The following is a 16,084-nucleotide window of genomic DNA, read 5'->3' as shown; positions in this document are numbered from 1 at the left end:
ATCCCGCATCGCATCCGCACCTCTGGCAGTTCACACTGCCATATGCAATACGCAGGGGGTGTCAATTAAAAGTTAACGACACCCCCAGTTGCGATCGCATATCGCAATGCGATCTGCAAGTTAGCACAGAATCGGATCGCACTAGTGTGAACCACTATGCGATCCAATTCTGCTGCAGATTAAAAAAAGCCTCATGTGCGTGTTTATTGCAGATGCGGTGCGAATTCAGCCAAACAAAATGAGATTGCATGTAATTTAGGAGCAGTGCGCTCCGATTTACATGCGATCTCCGCAATCGCACAAATGTGAACCGGCACTTACAAAGAAATGAAGGGTCTATAATTTTTATTATAGGTGTGTTTAAAAGGATAGAGACAGAATATCAACCAAAAATCCGGAAAATAACACGATACAAATGTTCTAAATTGAGTTGCAGTTCAGTGAGTAAAATAAGTATTTGATCACCTACCAACCAACAAGTCTCCCACTGAGTGGCTACAGTACGTGCTCATGTGGTACACAGATTGGTCCTGTCAATTTAAGAAGGCGCTCCTATCGGCAAATTGTGTGTGTATTAGACACCTGTCCACAGAATCTTTCTTCCGTTCAAACCTCACCATCATGGGCAAGCGCAAATAGCTGTCAAAGGACATCAGGGATTGTAGACCTGCACATGGCTGGAAACGGGCTACAAAACCATCAGCAAGAAGCTTGGTGAGAAAAAGACTAACTGTTGGAGCAATTTGCAAATGTAAGAAGTGTTAAAATAACCATCAATCGCCCTCGGTGTGGCCTAAAATGTTTCTGGGTGTATTGGATCCTGCTATAGGTGCTCCTCTTGATAGTGCAGCGTGTTAAACGATCCACAGGGAGGCTTGTCCCTGAAGGGAAGGAGATATGCACATCATGGAGGAAAAAGCCAGGATGGGGTCTGACCCCCTTCATATCATGCCTGCATGAAGACTTCAGTGGGGCAGAAGCCTTTTAACTATTCATTCCTAGGTTACCACAATCTGTCAGAGCTTCCTTGTGTGCGAGATCCTTCTAGAGACCATCCCTTCTGTAATCATGACTTCGGTTTGGGAGCAATTTTATTTAAATTTGGCACCATTTTATAGCCAAGTTTGTAGCTGCTACTTTGCCAGAATATACTTTTCCTATGGTGCCCTAATGAATTGGTACTCAATGCGCTGCCTTGCTCTTAAGTTGGTTATTGAGAGTGCACACCCTGCCCCTTCCTCGAAGTGTGCTTTTTGACTGGCAACAGCTCCCCGCTCTTTCTCCATTGGCACAGTGCAGTGGTCTCCCTGTGATACTTGGGTTCTCAACAGCCTACAGTGCTTTGCGCAAAGCGCCCTTTTCTCCCTCTCTACCGGAGTGGAGGTCTCAAATACCCATGTGGACACGTGACGCTACAGGAACAGTTCGATCCAATCTTCGTCTTTTTGCCCCTCCACATTCTCTCTTCTTCTTCCTGCCCGCCTCTGCTCTACAGGATTCAGACAAAGGGTGTTCCGATGATTCTCATTGCACGAAAATGGCCCAGGAGCATGTGGTGCTCTGACATGCTCCGGTTCCGGGAAGACCCTCTCCACGGGTCCTCCCATGTTCTCTGTCCCAAGGGCCATCCCTCCATTCTTCCTCATGGCTGTTAAAGCCTCAATAATGAGACAGTAGCCTTTCAGATTCGTGTCCTGAAGGCTCGGAAATTGTATTCTTGCAAGGTCTACCATTGCACCTTGAAGGTCTATTTTGCTTGGTGTGGGTCAAGGAAATTTCCACCTAGGACGTATTTTGTCCTTCACCCAGTGCATCTGATTTTGAGTACCTTTTTTAAAACGTCAGATCTCGGTCTTGGACATTTGGTTTGAGACCCTTGGCCTCACTGCCTAGTTAAAGCCCTGTACAAGATGTTCTACACATCTCTTCCTTTGTATGCGCCTCTGTGTGTCCATGGGATCTTAAAGACAAAGTTTACCTTTATTAAAGAAAATAAAAATAATAAATGCACATGATTTTAAAGGTAAAAATATGCATTTTTTATTTTTACACAGTAGCCTGCAAAGCATTGCACCTGCTATCAGTGGGTTACTTCAGTTCGGGTCCTGAATGATTCAAGGACGCCGATGACCAAACATATTGGTGATGAGGGGCAACCAACTCTGCCTTGCAGATTGCGAGAGGCAGTGGGGACCCTTCAATATAGGCGCTTCTGCTGAGCCCTTTGCCTGAAGAATCAGGAGGAGGCTGCAGCAGTGGAGGCAGGAACCAGTGGCGCAAGCAGCTCACGTAGGTGCAGACTGCGTTCTTTAGAGTGAGGTAATTGATGTCTTCCTATTCCCCTTTAATCTATGCTGTGGGACTGTAGAACTTTGTGTGGATCTTTTAATCTCCCTGTTTCAAGTACCTGTAGGCTCCTTTTTTTTTTTTTTTCTTTTTCTCCTCGGTGTGCACCAGGGGAGTATTGGCTGAATTTTCTGTCTCCTTTATTTTGCAGGCTCAACTTAAATATGAGCCACAAGCAGCTACTAAAAGGAAATGTCCCTGGTGTATGGTTAAGTTAAAGGAGAGCTGGAGAAAACAACCTGTAGAGACCTTCTATCCAGTGTTAAGGAAGAGATTTCTTATCCATTTTAAATTTTTAAGTCCAATCTTTCAGACTTTACACCTCCAAGCCAATTTTCTGAAAGGACCATCTATTTCCATTGAGGATTACTGATCAGAATAGGGGAACATAAGAAGTGGAGGTGTAGCTAGTGGACACTACCTTCTCCAGGAGATACACTTGTCAGGGATTCCAAATCCTCTAGATGCAGAATTTCCCTAGAAGACGTGGACAATCTTTTGAAGACCATTTTGACACCTTGATCCAGAAATTAAAAAGCCCTACTTTCGTAAGTCTGAAGAGCCGGTTTCCTTTTAACGGGGATCCAACTTTTCCTCGGAATAGAAACTCTTGTCCGAATCTACTGATTTGTCTTTTGAGGACATAAGTATTCTTCTTTCAAAGTCTCACAGTGACTGATTCAGTGTTCGTACGGTCATGAAATTCCTGGAAAAGTCATGGGATTTTGACATGGCACTTTCCAGGCCTGGGAAAGTATTGGAAAATGACTGAATCCACAAAGTTTTGGGAAAGGCACCACTGCTGTGGAGCAGATGCTTAATTATTTTATTGACAGTGACATAGAGCTGCACGATTAAAAGTAAAAAAATTGCGATCTCGATTTTCAGTGCTGTGCTCGGTCCCTATCAGCGGGGAGGCGGGCAGCTTTACATTGGTTTGTGGAGGAGCAGCGCAGAACCACCACTACTACTAGGTTTGAGGGGCCCAGGAGGTGAGAGCCGTGAGGGCATTTTTTTCTTTAATTTCAGCGCGCAGGTGGATAAAGCGGGCGCCGCATGTCCTGATCCTGAAGTTATGATCTGGCCGGCTGCAGCAGCCACCATCCTTTCCCTTGCAGAGTGATACTCTGAAGAGTCTGTGCAGGAGTTAGAGGTGACTGCAGGAGCAGGTTTGGGATTCCCGCGGCGGGTGCACGTGCATGCATATTCTGGCAGCAGGACATGGAAGGTACAGTGATTACACATTACAGGCTCAGTACCAACATATACAGCCATATAAAGTACAGCCACAGAGTGTTCCTACTGTATATGGCTGTATATATTGATTCTGTGACTGTACTTTATATACTAATACTGTATATACTGATTATATGGCTGTGTATTCTGATACTATGGCTGCACTGTATATGCTGATTCTGTGGCTGTACTTTATAATTTGATACCGTGGCTGTAGTGTATATACGGATTCTGTGGTTGTAGTGTATACACTGATTCTGTGGTTGTAGTGTATACACTGATTCTGTGGTTGTAGTGTATACACTGATTCTGTGGCTGTAGTGTATATACTGATTCTGTGGCTGTAGTGTATATGGCTGTGTGAATTCTGATACTGTGGCTTTACTGTATATGGCTGCATATGCTGATACTTATCAGCATATACAGTACAGCCACAGTATCAGCATATATACTACAGCCACAGAATGAGTATATAAACTACAGACACACAGTATCCGTATATACACTACAGACACACAGTATCCGTATATACACTACAGACACACAGTATCGGTATATACACTACAGCCGCGGTATCGGTATATACACTACAGCCGCGGTATCGGTATATAAAGGACAGCCGCGGTATCGGTATATAAAGGACAGCCGCGGTATCGGTATATAAAGGACAGCCGCGGTATCGGTATATAAAGGACAGCCGCGGTATCGGTATATAAAGGACAGCCGCGGTATCGGTATATAAAGGACAGCCGCGGTATCGGTATATAAAGGACAGCCGCGGTATCGGTATATAAAGGACAGCCGCGGTATCGGTATATAAAGGACAGCCGCGGTATCGGTATATAAAGGACAGCCGCGGTATCGGTATATAAAGGACAGCCGCGGTATCGGTATATAAAGGACAGCCGCGGTATCGGTATATAAAGGACAGCCGCGGTATCGGTATATAAAGGACAGCCGCGGTATCGGTATATAAAGGACAGCCGCGGTATCGGTATATAAAGGACAGCCGCGGTATCGGTATATAAAGGACAGCCGCGGTATCGGCATATAAAGGACAGCCGCGGTATCGGCATATAAAGGACAGCCGCGGTATCGGCATATAACGGACAGCCGCGGTATCGGCATATAACGGACAGCCGCGGTATCGGCATATAACGGACAGCCACGGTATCGGCATATAGCACCTACTGTACTATGATCATAATGTTCATACTGTAAACATAGTGAGATGCATGTATTTGGAGGGCAGTAAAAATGTGAGGCTGAGCTTTTTTTTTTTTTACCACCCCCCAACAACTTTCCCCTAGGGCCCTTTCACACAACCTTTCCAACCAGGGTCGTCTTCTCTTTTTCAGGCAGGCCTGATCATGAAGTCCATGCAGGTCTATGGGCAGGCTGATGTGAATAGACTTGTGTCTGTTTACACCTACCCCCTTTTCATTCATCCAGGTCCAGAAACAAAGGGAAAAGGACTGTATGTAGGGTTACCACCTCATCCCTTTAAACCAGGACACATATTAATTACACAGGTTCTGTGGCTGATTTAAGGTGGTAATTAAACTCACTTGGTACCTTAGGTGCATTATATTAGCCTCAGAACCTGTGTAATTATGTGTCCTGGATTAAAGAGATGGGGTGGCAACCCTAACTGCATGCTTTCCTATTTTTCTGAATCTAAACATTACAGAACAGAGGTAGCCTGATGTAAGCAGACATCCAGCTGCCCATAGAGCCATCACAGGTTTGCCCCTGTCCACTGTGCTAACATACACTGAACAGGTATGGATGTAAAAAAGCTGACCTCCGTCCATTACCATTCAGCAGAGGATCTGCCCACAAATCCCTTGCTGAATGGTGTGGACAAAGCCTCATGATCGTCAACTTGAGCCAGAGTGTGTAGGAGAAATAAGGTTTTGCCTAGGGTGGCAAAAATCCTTGCATCAGCCCTGCATAGGAGGTAGGCGTCCTTCCGGGTCCACGTTTTTTTCCTGAGACTGGCCAGCAGCAGCCGAGAGATGACACTAGAGAACCAATCAAGGGACTCACTTCTGATCGAGGCATCAGTGAAGCGCATGGTCACTGGAGGGCCGCATGAACGTGATGGCGGGGGGGGGGGGGGCGGTAACCAGTTTCAGAGCATGCGTGCCTTATTTAACATGTATACATAGACATTTCATGAAACATTAGATCATAAATATTTACGTGTAGTCATGGAGAAGTCTTGGAAAAGTCATGGAATTTTATTGGTAAAAATGTGTATGAACCCTGCTGATTACTGTGAGTGTCTCAGATTGGCGATCACAGGAGATCCGTTAACCCAGAATCGGGATTTCTGGCTCCCAATTTTTAGTATGGGGCCCAGGGCTACCGATGGGTCCCCAATCTCTGTGCTGGTAGCACGACATGGCAAATGCTCCCAGCACAAAGGGAGATATGCAAATATGTGGCCCATGTAAAAAAGCTCAGTCTTGTGGGGGCCTCAACTTTGTGTTACGTGGGTGTGAAGAGGTTAAAGGAGAAGTCCACTGCTTAGAAAAAGTAGACATACCTGTACATACTCCCCTCAATGCGGCAGCATTTATGTAACATTGCAGCTTTCCCATGTTGGCTCCAAGATGAAGAGGACATGACCAATGACCTGTCAGCTCTTGGTCTGCTCGTAACTGAAAACAGTCACTTTCATTCACTGCACACCGCTCTGGTCCTCCAGTCCTCACTGGACTGACATGCCTGGGAGTAGAGGGCTGCATTGGGTTTGGGCTCCCGTGGGACACAACGCAAATCTCGTGGGAGCGGACGGTTTTACCTTTGCTGCAGGTGGGAGTGGGTGGTCAGAAAATTTTGCAGGAGACCTGTGGGGAATGGTGTAGTACAAATGGAGTCAACACAAGAAGTTGAGAAGAAAATTAAAGTGGCTGTTTACTTGATAAAATCAAAGCAAGGCAAGTCAGACATCTGGAAACAATTCTCAATTGTCACTGAAAAAAATGGGAGTTAAACTTCGTAAGTTGCAATAAATGTACAAAAGTGTTCGTTTACAACAGACATAAATCTGGCACCTCTGCCCTGAAGTGACATACCTGCACAGTTCTCTGTGGTCAAAGCAAGCTCTCGTTCCCCCATAAAACATTTCCTGCTCACGTTAAGAAACTACAGAAAAATGTGTCGCACTTTGCTGCAAAGACATTAGACCGTATGCCTTTGTTACCGGTAAAGGCTTTGTTGACATAGTTTAACACTTTCAAAGGATAAAAAGGTGTTCAATGGCCGAACTGGCCAGCCAGAGAGCCACCAAACAGGTGTGGGACTTTAAAGGCGTTGTGGTTGTGGCAGATACAGACAATCAGAGAATATTACAGTTAAAATACAAAATTTTATTCATTTTACAGCGTAAAACATACAAAAAACATGCAAAAAATGTATGGCAAATTGCAGGAAATTATCCATGATAAAATTGATACATATACTGTGATACTTTGAACCAAGAGATAATGGGGTCACCAGGGTCCTACATGTTTCGCCATTTCGGTGGCTTCATCAGGGACCGAATGTACTCATGACCTCTCAAGTAGTTCAACAGTTAAATATCAAGGAGTTTGATGCTTTGGACAATAACTTGGGTATTATCATGCATGCGTGGCGATGGTGAACCACCCCAGAGTCCTGAGGGACAAGGGGTTAACACGCCCTCGAGGGCTGGCCGATACTGGACCGGGCCAGGACAGGCAGCTGGCCAGTTCGCTAAATCTGGCAACGGTAGAAAGGAGGTCTCAGCCTCAAGGGCATGGATATAGTGTAGGTCCGGAACGCTGCAGCGTCAGGTAGTCGTGTCCTGGAGGACACGACTACCTGACAACTGGCCAGCTGCCTGTCCTGGCCCGGTCCAGTATCGGCCAGCCCTCAAGGGCGTGTTAACCCCTTGTCCCTCAGGACTCCGGGGTGGTCCACCATCGCCACGCATGCATGATAATACCCAAGTTATTGTCCAAAGCATCAAACTCCTTGATATTTAACTGTTGAACTACTTAAGAGGTCATGAGTACATTCGGTCCCTGATGAAGCCACCGAAATGGCGAAACATGTAGGACCCTGGTGACCCCATGTATCTTTTGGTTCAAAGTATCCACAGTATCTGTATCAATTTTATCATGGATAATTTCCTGCAATTTGCCATACATTTTTTGCATGTTTTTTGTATGTTTTACGCTGTAAAATGAATAAAATTTTGTATTTTAACTGTAATATTCTCTGATTGTCTCTGCCACAACCACACCGCCTTTAACCACTTGCCGACTGCCTAACGCAGATCTACGTCGACAGTCAGCCCCTCACAGGCAAAGCGACGTAGGTCTACGTCGCTAGTCTGTGAGGGTCTAGGGAGCGAGCGCGCGCCGCTGGAGGCGCGCTCCCGCTCGGTCACGCACCCCCCCGCGCGCGTGTGACCGGCGGACCCGATGTCCGCCGGTCACTCTGCGATCGTCGGGGGAGAGGGAGAAAGTCAGGCGGCTTGTGTAAACAAGCTGCCTGTCATTCTCCCCTGTGTATGAAGGATGATCATACGGTTCTACTATGTGCCCCTAGGGACACACATAGCCCCTCCCTTTCAAAAAAGTTAACCCCTTCACTGCCAGTGTATTTTTACAGTAACAGTGAATATGTATAGCACTGATTACTGTAGAAATGTCACTGGTGACCCCAAAAGTGTCAAAAATGTCAGTCAAGGGTCCGATCTGTCCGCCGCAATGTCGCAGTACCGCAAAAAAAATCGCAGATCGCCGCCATTACGCGTTAAAAAAAGACAAAAATCTTTCCCTTTGTTAGTAAACGCGATAACTTTTGCGCAAACCAATCAAAATACGCTTTTTGCGATTTTTTTTTTTTTTTTCCAAACCTAGGTAGCATAAAACAAATTGGCCGAAAATGTTAAAAAATTTTGATTTTTAAATTATTTTTGGGGGAATTTCATATAAAAAAATGTGAAAAATATTGCTATTTTTGCAAAATTGATGCTCTTTTTTTTGTTTATAGCGCATGATCAAAAAATCGCACAGGTGATCAAATACCACCAAAAGAAAGCTCTGTTTGTGGGGAAAAAAAGGACGCTAAATTCGTTTAGATACAGCGTCGCACGACCGCGCAATTGTCCGTTAAAATCACGCAGTGCCGAATCGCAAAATACCCCCTGGTCAGGAAGGGGGTAAAATCTTCCGGGGCTTAAGTGGTTGAAGTCCCACACCTGTTTGGCTCTCTGGCTGGCCAGTTCGGCCATTGAACACCTTTTTATCCTTTGTTAGTGTACTAGGGATGTGGTGGTGATGGTTGGCAACAGGTGAATCAATGTCGGTCATCCAATCTTTTCTCTATAGTTCAACACTTTGTTAATGTAGCCGCTAAATATGGTCCATTTGATGTGAGAGATGCTCTGCCACAGCCAACCACTGTGGCTAGACATATTGAAGGAAAAGCACAGGCCCTGCAGTCTGTGGCAATAGAGATAAAGCCCATCATTGAGACGTATGGGTGTGCCATTACAACGGATATATGGACTCAGGATTACCCTAAAACTTCATATCCAGCACCATTCACTACACAATGATTTTGTTCTTGTTTCCAGAGTATTGTTTGCGGCTCCATTAAAAAACGGCATGTCAAAAACAGGAGAGAACATTAGAAACGCGTTGTGTTTGTGACTGATCGCGGAGCCAACATAGTTGCTGCTCTGCGTGGGTACACCAGGCCAAACTGCAATGCGCATATCCTGAAGGTCATCCTGTCCAGCGCATTTGCCCCAGACTTGTTGACCAAGACACCCGAGCTGTCTGAAATATTTTACCAGTTTTTTTTGCACTGGTCAACAGTTCAAACATTCAGGACTGCAGACCAGCTTGAAGACCTCCCTCAAACAATCCATCGAGACCAAGTGGAATTCAAATCACGATATGCTAGATTCAATAATGCAACAGCATGGGAAGATCTCCACATTGTTGATGGGCAATAACCAGTATGACAAAATTGTACAGATAAATGAAAATAGTTTGAAACCAGTTGTTGCGTTTCTCAAGTTATTTAAAGAGGCTACGAACGACCTTGAGTCCGAAAACTCCTCTCCAAGCGCATCACTTGCACTGCTGTGGTCCCTCAGACTCCTTGAACACTGCCAAGCAGCCAGTGTGTGTGCCTCCCGTCTGAAAGAACTGATGGGCACTAGCGACACATCAGCAAATCCCTTCCACATGATCTACAGAATTGCAACGTTCCTGACTCCCAAAATGCGATTGCTACGGATGTTGTGCCCAGATGCAAGAGATAAAGTGATCAGAGGTGTGTAATATGAATGAATAGTTAAAATAGACTATATTGTTTTGAATATTATGTTATTTAATTTGTTTACAGACCTATTCTAAAGCGAAATTATAGTACAACAGAGTAGACCTTGTACGAATAGGCTAATAGATTATTTGCATAACACTTTCTAAGAAAACAAGCAGCGTGCTTTGAAAATAAGAAACAAAATGCACGCAGCACATTTACAAATTGGAATACGTTTAATAAAGTCAAGAAATGTAAAGGAATAAAAGACAATAAACAAAAATCTTTAAAAAGTAATTGAATAAGAGTTAAGGACAAACAAACTCATTTTAATAGCCTACAAATTGCCTTTTTTTTACAATCTAATTCAAAGGTGCAAAAGAAATTAACCAAAAGATGGAAGTTTGACCAGGTCCCCCTGGCCACAGCACAGGATGAACCACGACCAGCCAAAAAGCAAAGCTACGCTGATCGATTCACAAACTGGGAAGACGTGTCCTGCATTTCAGCACCTAAGCCCATCAACGCTGAAATAGCAGAATATCTTGGCAGCCGATTAGCGGAAAAACCAGATCCAGACAATGTGCTTCAGTGGTGGAAGTTCAACAAAGAGCGCTTTCCTGTCCTCTCAAAATTTGCGCGTTTTTTTTTTTATTTTGAGCATTCTTGCATCTAGGATGCCGTCAGAGGGCATTCAGTGTGTGTGTGCGGATCTTGAAAGAAAGACACACCAGTCTGGGACCGCAGTCAGTCAGCAATATAGTTTTCCTTCATAGTAATATGGAGTAAGCAAAGCAAGGCCCAGTTAAACGCAGGCTATAGGCCTACTGCATACACACACACACACCAAACGATTAACTCTGAAATAACTTTACCATTAAATAAATAAACACAGAACTTTGAAAATAGGCTAGATATAATTTTAACAAATTAAATACAAAATGAAATAAATAAAAATTGAATGCTTCAAAAAAATCTCAGATTTCACATTCTCAATAGCTTGCTTAACAGGCTATTGCAAAAAAGTAAATACAAAAAAAATATATATAGTTATAACGTAGACTACTAGGGGCCCAGTTATCAAATTCATTTAAGTATTCTACGTTATAACTATATATATATATATAATCTTTTTTTTTTTTTTTTTTTTTTTTTTGCAACAGCCTGTTAAGCAAGCTATTGAGAATGTGAAATCCTGTGAGATTTGTTTTTGAAGAATTCTATTTATTTATTTTGTTTTGTATTTAATTTGTTAAAATTATATCTAGCCTATTTTCAAAGTTCTCTGTTTATTTAATGGTAAAGTTATTTCCTAGTTAATCGTTTGGTTCGTGTGTATGCAATAGCCATATAGCCTGCGTTTAAAAACTGAGGTGCTGCTAGTTGCGGTTTTCTTTTGATGGTTGTTTTTTATAACGCTAATAAAAAAAATACCCAATGTTTTTGTCGTGTGGTGCTTTGGTTTAGCATTGGTTACTTCATCTTATTTAAACGCAATCATGTTTAAAGTCTTTTATTCTGGATGTTAACTTGAACGGATATTTATCTGAGTATGTGTGCATTTTTCAGAAGCTCTGAGATAAAGTCCGCGGGAGCGGGCGGGAGTGGACACAAACATTGCGGGTGCAGCCGGGAGTGGAACGCATAGGTTGTGGGTGCTGGCGGTCCTGGTCGTACATTCAGCGGGAGAGGGCGGGTGCGGGTTTAAGAAAACAGTCCTGCGCAGGGCTCTACCTGGGAGGGTACAGCCACAGAGCAAGCTGCTAATCAGGCTGCTGGGTGGATCCCAGAGATGTATAGTAACGAAGTAGAATTACTTAAGTACTGTACTTAAGTACTGAAATGCGGTATCTGTACTTTCCTAGAGTAGAATTTTTTTCTCCTACTTCTACTTTTACTTCACTACATTTTTTCGATGATTTCGATACTTCTACTCAAGTATTTTTTTTTTGTGCTGCATAGTTACTCGTTACTTTTAAAAAAATGACCACTGCCGGAACAGTAGATGGCAGGTTGCATAAAGCTCAAAAAAATGTGTATAATGTCATTTGTAAATCAGTGCATACGAAAATAAAGGCTGTGTATAATAAAAGCTGCTATACCAAATCTTTCCAATAAAAAGAAAATATGAAACAAACAAATAAATGGTGCTACAGCGCTTAAAGTGCATCAAGAAACTACTAACAAACACAGGTTAATCATTTGAATAAATCATTTGAAATAATAAAAACAATATGATGTTCAAACTTTTGACTTATTTCTTTAATAACTACATAACACAGTACTTGTACTTCTACTTTCAGTACTTGAGTAGAAATTTTTTTTCAAAACTACTGGTACTTTTTACTTTTAGTACTTAAGTAGCAAATTTTTTGAAAAAACTACTTGCAATACTTAAGTAAAAAAAATGTTGAATACTTTAGTACTTCTACTTAAGTAACTTTTTCTGCGAGCACTTCCACTTCTACTCAAGTAATTTTTTGATCGAGCACTTGTACTTTTACTCAAGTAGAAATTTCGAGTACTTTATACAAGTCTGGTGGATCCCAACGAAATATTCAGGATTATTCTTGGAGGTGGCTTTGCTCAGTCAGCTGATGGTGGGCAATAACCTGAAAATGGTTTGGCCATTCTTCAGTCCAGAATGGATGGCAACCTTAGTGCCCCTAAATACAGTGGAGTGTGTGAACATAGCCACCAAGAGACAGTAAGTGAGTTATTTGTGGGATTTGACTGGTGAAAGGTAAAAGTCTGAAATAAATACACTAACCTAGACACCTCATCTAAGGAGACTGGTAAGCTGCAATGTTACATATTTGCTTTTTGGTTTAGATAAGCTTTATGTATAATGTAAATACAACTATTTTACTACACAAGCTGATAAAAAGGCCTGGCATGCGCAGATGTTATTTCCGGACGTTTTTATATGGATAATGAATAAAGCTTATGCGTGAAAATGTGCTGACAATATTTTCTTGATGCCCAAAGCAGTCAGTTTCCAATTGTCATTACAGCCCAAGGTTTGAAATTAATGAATTCTAATTGGCAAATAAGCCACTACACTGTACAGTATTTGTATTTTGGATTAACCTGTTTTTTTTTTTTGTTTTTTTTTCCCCATAGCAATTCCTCTTTTTCTGTTGAAACACTCATCCACTCGCCATCGTTTTTGGATGACTATATATTTACTAGAAGACCTTTATCTGTCAGGAGCAAAGGTAACAGTTCTATGAAAAAATATTGTAACTGAGGATTTATTGTGATTAATGGCTTGCTGTCATTCGTTCAACTTTCATTGTTGAACTTGAAATTAAAATCTTGAGATTGTAGATTGTGCTACACTATGTGCTGTAAAGGAAATTAAATTATAATTTAGAATTGAGGGGGCGCAACAAACTAATGGACTGCTATTGTTTACACTCCCTGAAAGTTAACATTCAAAGACTGCAAATTTAACAGCTGTTACAGCATTGAGTTTGTGTGGCTACAGTGTCTTGAAAAAGTATTCATACCCCTTAATGTTCTACTTTTTGTCATGTTACAACCAAAAACCTTATTATGATTTTATGTGATAGACTAATACAAGGTGGCACATAATTGTGAAGTGGAAGGAAAATGATAAATGGTTTTCAGATTTTTTTTTTTTTTACAAATATCCGAAAAGGGTGGCGTGCATTTATTTTCGGCCCCCTTTATTTTGATACCACCGAACTAAAATCTAATGTAACCAATTGCCTTCAGAAGTCACCTAATTAGTAAAAAGAGTCCACTTGTCTGTAATTTAATTTAATCTTTAAATACAGCTGTTGTTTGAAGCCCTCAGAGGTTTGTTAGAGAATTTTGGTGAACAAACATCATAAAGGCCAAGGAATACACCAGCCAGGTCAGGGATAACATTGTGGAGAAGTTTAAAGCAGAGTTAGATTTAAAAAAAATATATATATATCCCAAGCTTTGAACATCTCACGGAAAACTATTCAATCTATCATACACAAATGGAAAGCGTATGGCACAACTGCAGACCTACCAAGACATGGCCGTCCACCTAAACTGACAGGCTGGGCATGGTGAGCATTATTCGGAGAAGCAGCCAAAGAGGCCCATGGTAACTCTGGAGGAGCTGCAGAGATCCACAGCTCAGGTGCTAGAATCTGTCCACAGGACCACTATTAGTCGTGCACTCCACAGATCTGGGCTTTATGGAAGAGTGGCTAGAAGAAAGCTATTGTTGAAAGAAAGCCATGCGAAGTCCTATTTGCAGTTTGTGAGAAGCCAGGAGGGGGACACAGCAAACATGGAAGAAGGTGCTCTGGTCTGATGACACCAAAATTGAACTTTTTGGCCTAAAAGCAAAACGCTATGCGTGGCAGAAAACTAACACTGCACATCACACTGAACACACCAACCCCACCGTGAAACGTGGTTACATCATGTTGTGGAGATGCTTTTCTTCAGCAGGGACAGGGAAGCTGGTCAGAATTGTTGGGAAGATGTATGGAGCCAAATACAGGGCAATCTTAGAAGAAAACCTGTTAGTCTGCAAAATACAGGGGCAGAGGCTCACCGTCCAGCAGGACAACAACCCTAAACATACAGCCAGAGCTACAATTGAATAGTTTAGATCAGGCATGTCCAACCTGTGGCCCAGAACCTCAGGCAATGCGGCCCACTGCCCTCTGACAATTTTTGTTTGGGGAGGAAGGAAGTCGGGTCGGGGCACAGCCACAGCAGCTTCCAACTAACGATAGGCAGAGGCTGAGGGGGGGGGGGAGGCGAGCATGTGCAGTGTTTCTGACTCCTACCACCATGACCACTTCAAATCTCTGAAGTGGTCATGGTGGTTAGAGTGTTCCATTATTGTCTCTCAGAAGAAGTAAACCTCTGTATACTGATTCCATTTAATTTGATCATCCTCTAGTTGTGTTAAATTAGTGCAGGGGGGGGGGGGGGCGGCGGCATTTTATTACCTTAAAGCGGAGTTCCGGGCACAAACGATTTTTTTTTTTGTGCCCGTCCGCTAGTTCAGCCTAACCTGAAAAGGAATTGGATAGTTAGATTTTTTTTTTTTTTAAAAACTCACCTTGTAATTGACGATCGTAAATACTCACCTCAGGGTACTTCCTCCCTCGGAGCCGCGGCTCACCCCGTCACTTCCTGCGCTGCGATGATTCCTGGGAGCTAAACATCATCGCTCCCAGGAATCAATGCGACGGCCCCGGCCCCGCTCGTCACTTCCGGGCGACGCCGCATTCCCCTGCTAAACAGCTTCTGGGCATGCCCAGAAGCTGTTTAGGAATGCGGCGTCGCACCGGAAGTGACGAAAGGGGCTGGTGCGGCGCATTCTGGGAGAAGACGACGCGGAAGAAGACGCAGAAGAGGACCGCGCCGGCTTCAGCTGCCCACAAGAGAGATGGAAACGCTGTGGAAGAAATTTTATAAGTAAGTATTTCTTCTAAAAGGTAAGTGCGAACTGGGACAGATCAGAGGCTAGCCATTGTGGAATGTGCTAGCCCTGACTGTCCCGGGGGTATGTTCATTAAAAAATGACATCTGTGCCCGGAACTCCGCTTTAACTATAGTATATATTTTATATGCGGCCTGAGAAAATTTCTCTACACTCAATGTGGCCCAGAGAGGCCACACTCAATGTGGCCCAGAGAGGCCAAAAGGTTCGGACACCCATGGTTTAGATCAAGGCATATTTGTGTTAGAATTGCCCAGTCCAGACCTACTGTAAGTCCAATTGAGAATCTGTGGCAAGACTTGAAAATTGCCGTTCAAACGCTCTCTATCCAGTCTGACAGAGCTTGAGCTTTTTGCAAAGAAGAATGGGCAAAAAAAAACACTCTAGATGTGCAAACCTGGTAGAGACATACCAAAAAAGATTTCCAGATGTAATTGTAGCAAAAGGTGGTTCTACAAAGTATGGACTCTGAGGCTGAATACAAATGCACCCCACACTTTTCAGGTATTTATTTGTAAAACCTTTTGAAAACAATTTATCAATAATTTTTCTTCCCCTTCACAGCGTTTTTGTTGTGCTTTCTCTGCTCAAACAGCAGCTCTTTGCACTTTTTCAGCAGAGCTCTACTCCTTTTAAGTTAAGAAATGCCTGACAAAAGCTGCTAAAACTTGCAATTCTGCTCCAAAAAACCCTTTAGGTGTGAATGTAGGTTTAAGAAAATGAAAG

The 16,084-nt window shown here is 43.0% G+C and overlaps 1 protein-coding gene across 1 annotated transcript in view; it reads left to right on the top strand.

The window, feature by feature from the left end:
- Positions 1–16,084, top strand: part of SCAF11 (SR-related CTD associated factor 11) — a 438,302-nt gene that overhangs the window by 239,896 nt on the left and 182,322 nt on the right. Inside the window, exon 10 of the mRNA XM_082256718.1 lies at positions 13,018–13,112. Coding sequence (XP_082112844.1) covers positions 13,018–13,112 — 95 coding nt within the window. The remainder of the gene's footprint in view (positions 1–13,017; positions 13,113–16,084) is intronic.

Source organism: Pelophylax lessonae (genome assembly GCF_965119305.1).
Source record: "Pelophylax lessonae genome assembly, chromosome: 4".
In the NCBI taxonomy this organism is placed as follows: Eukaryota; Metazoa; Chordata; class Amphibia; order Anura; family Ranidae; genus Pelophylax; species Pelophylax lessonae.
This window is presented reverse-complemented; position numbering and strand designations above follow the sequence as displayed.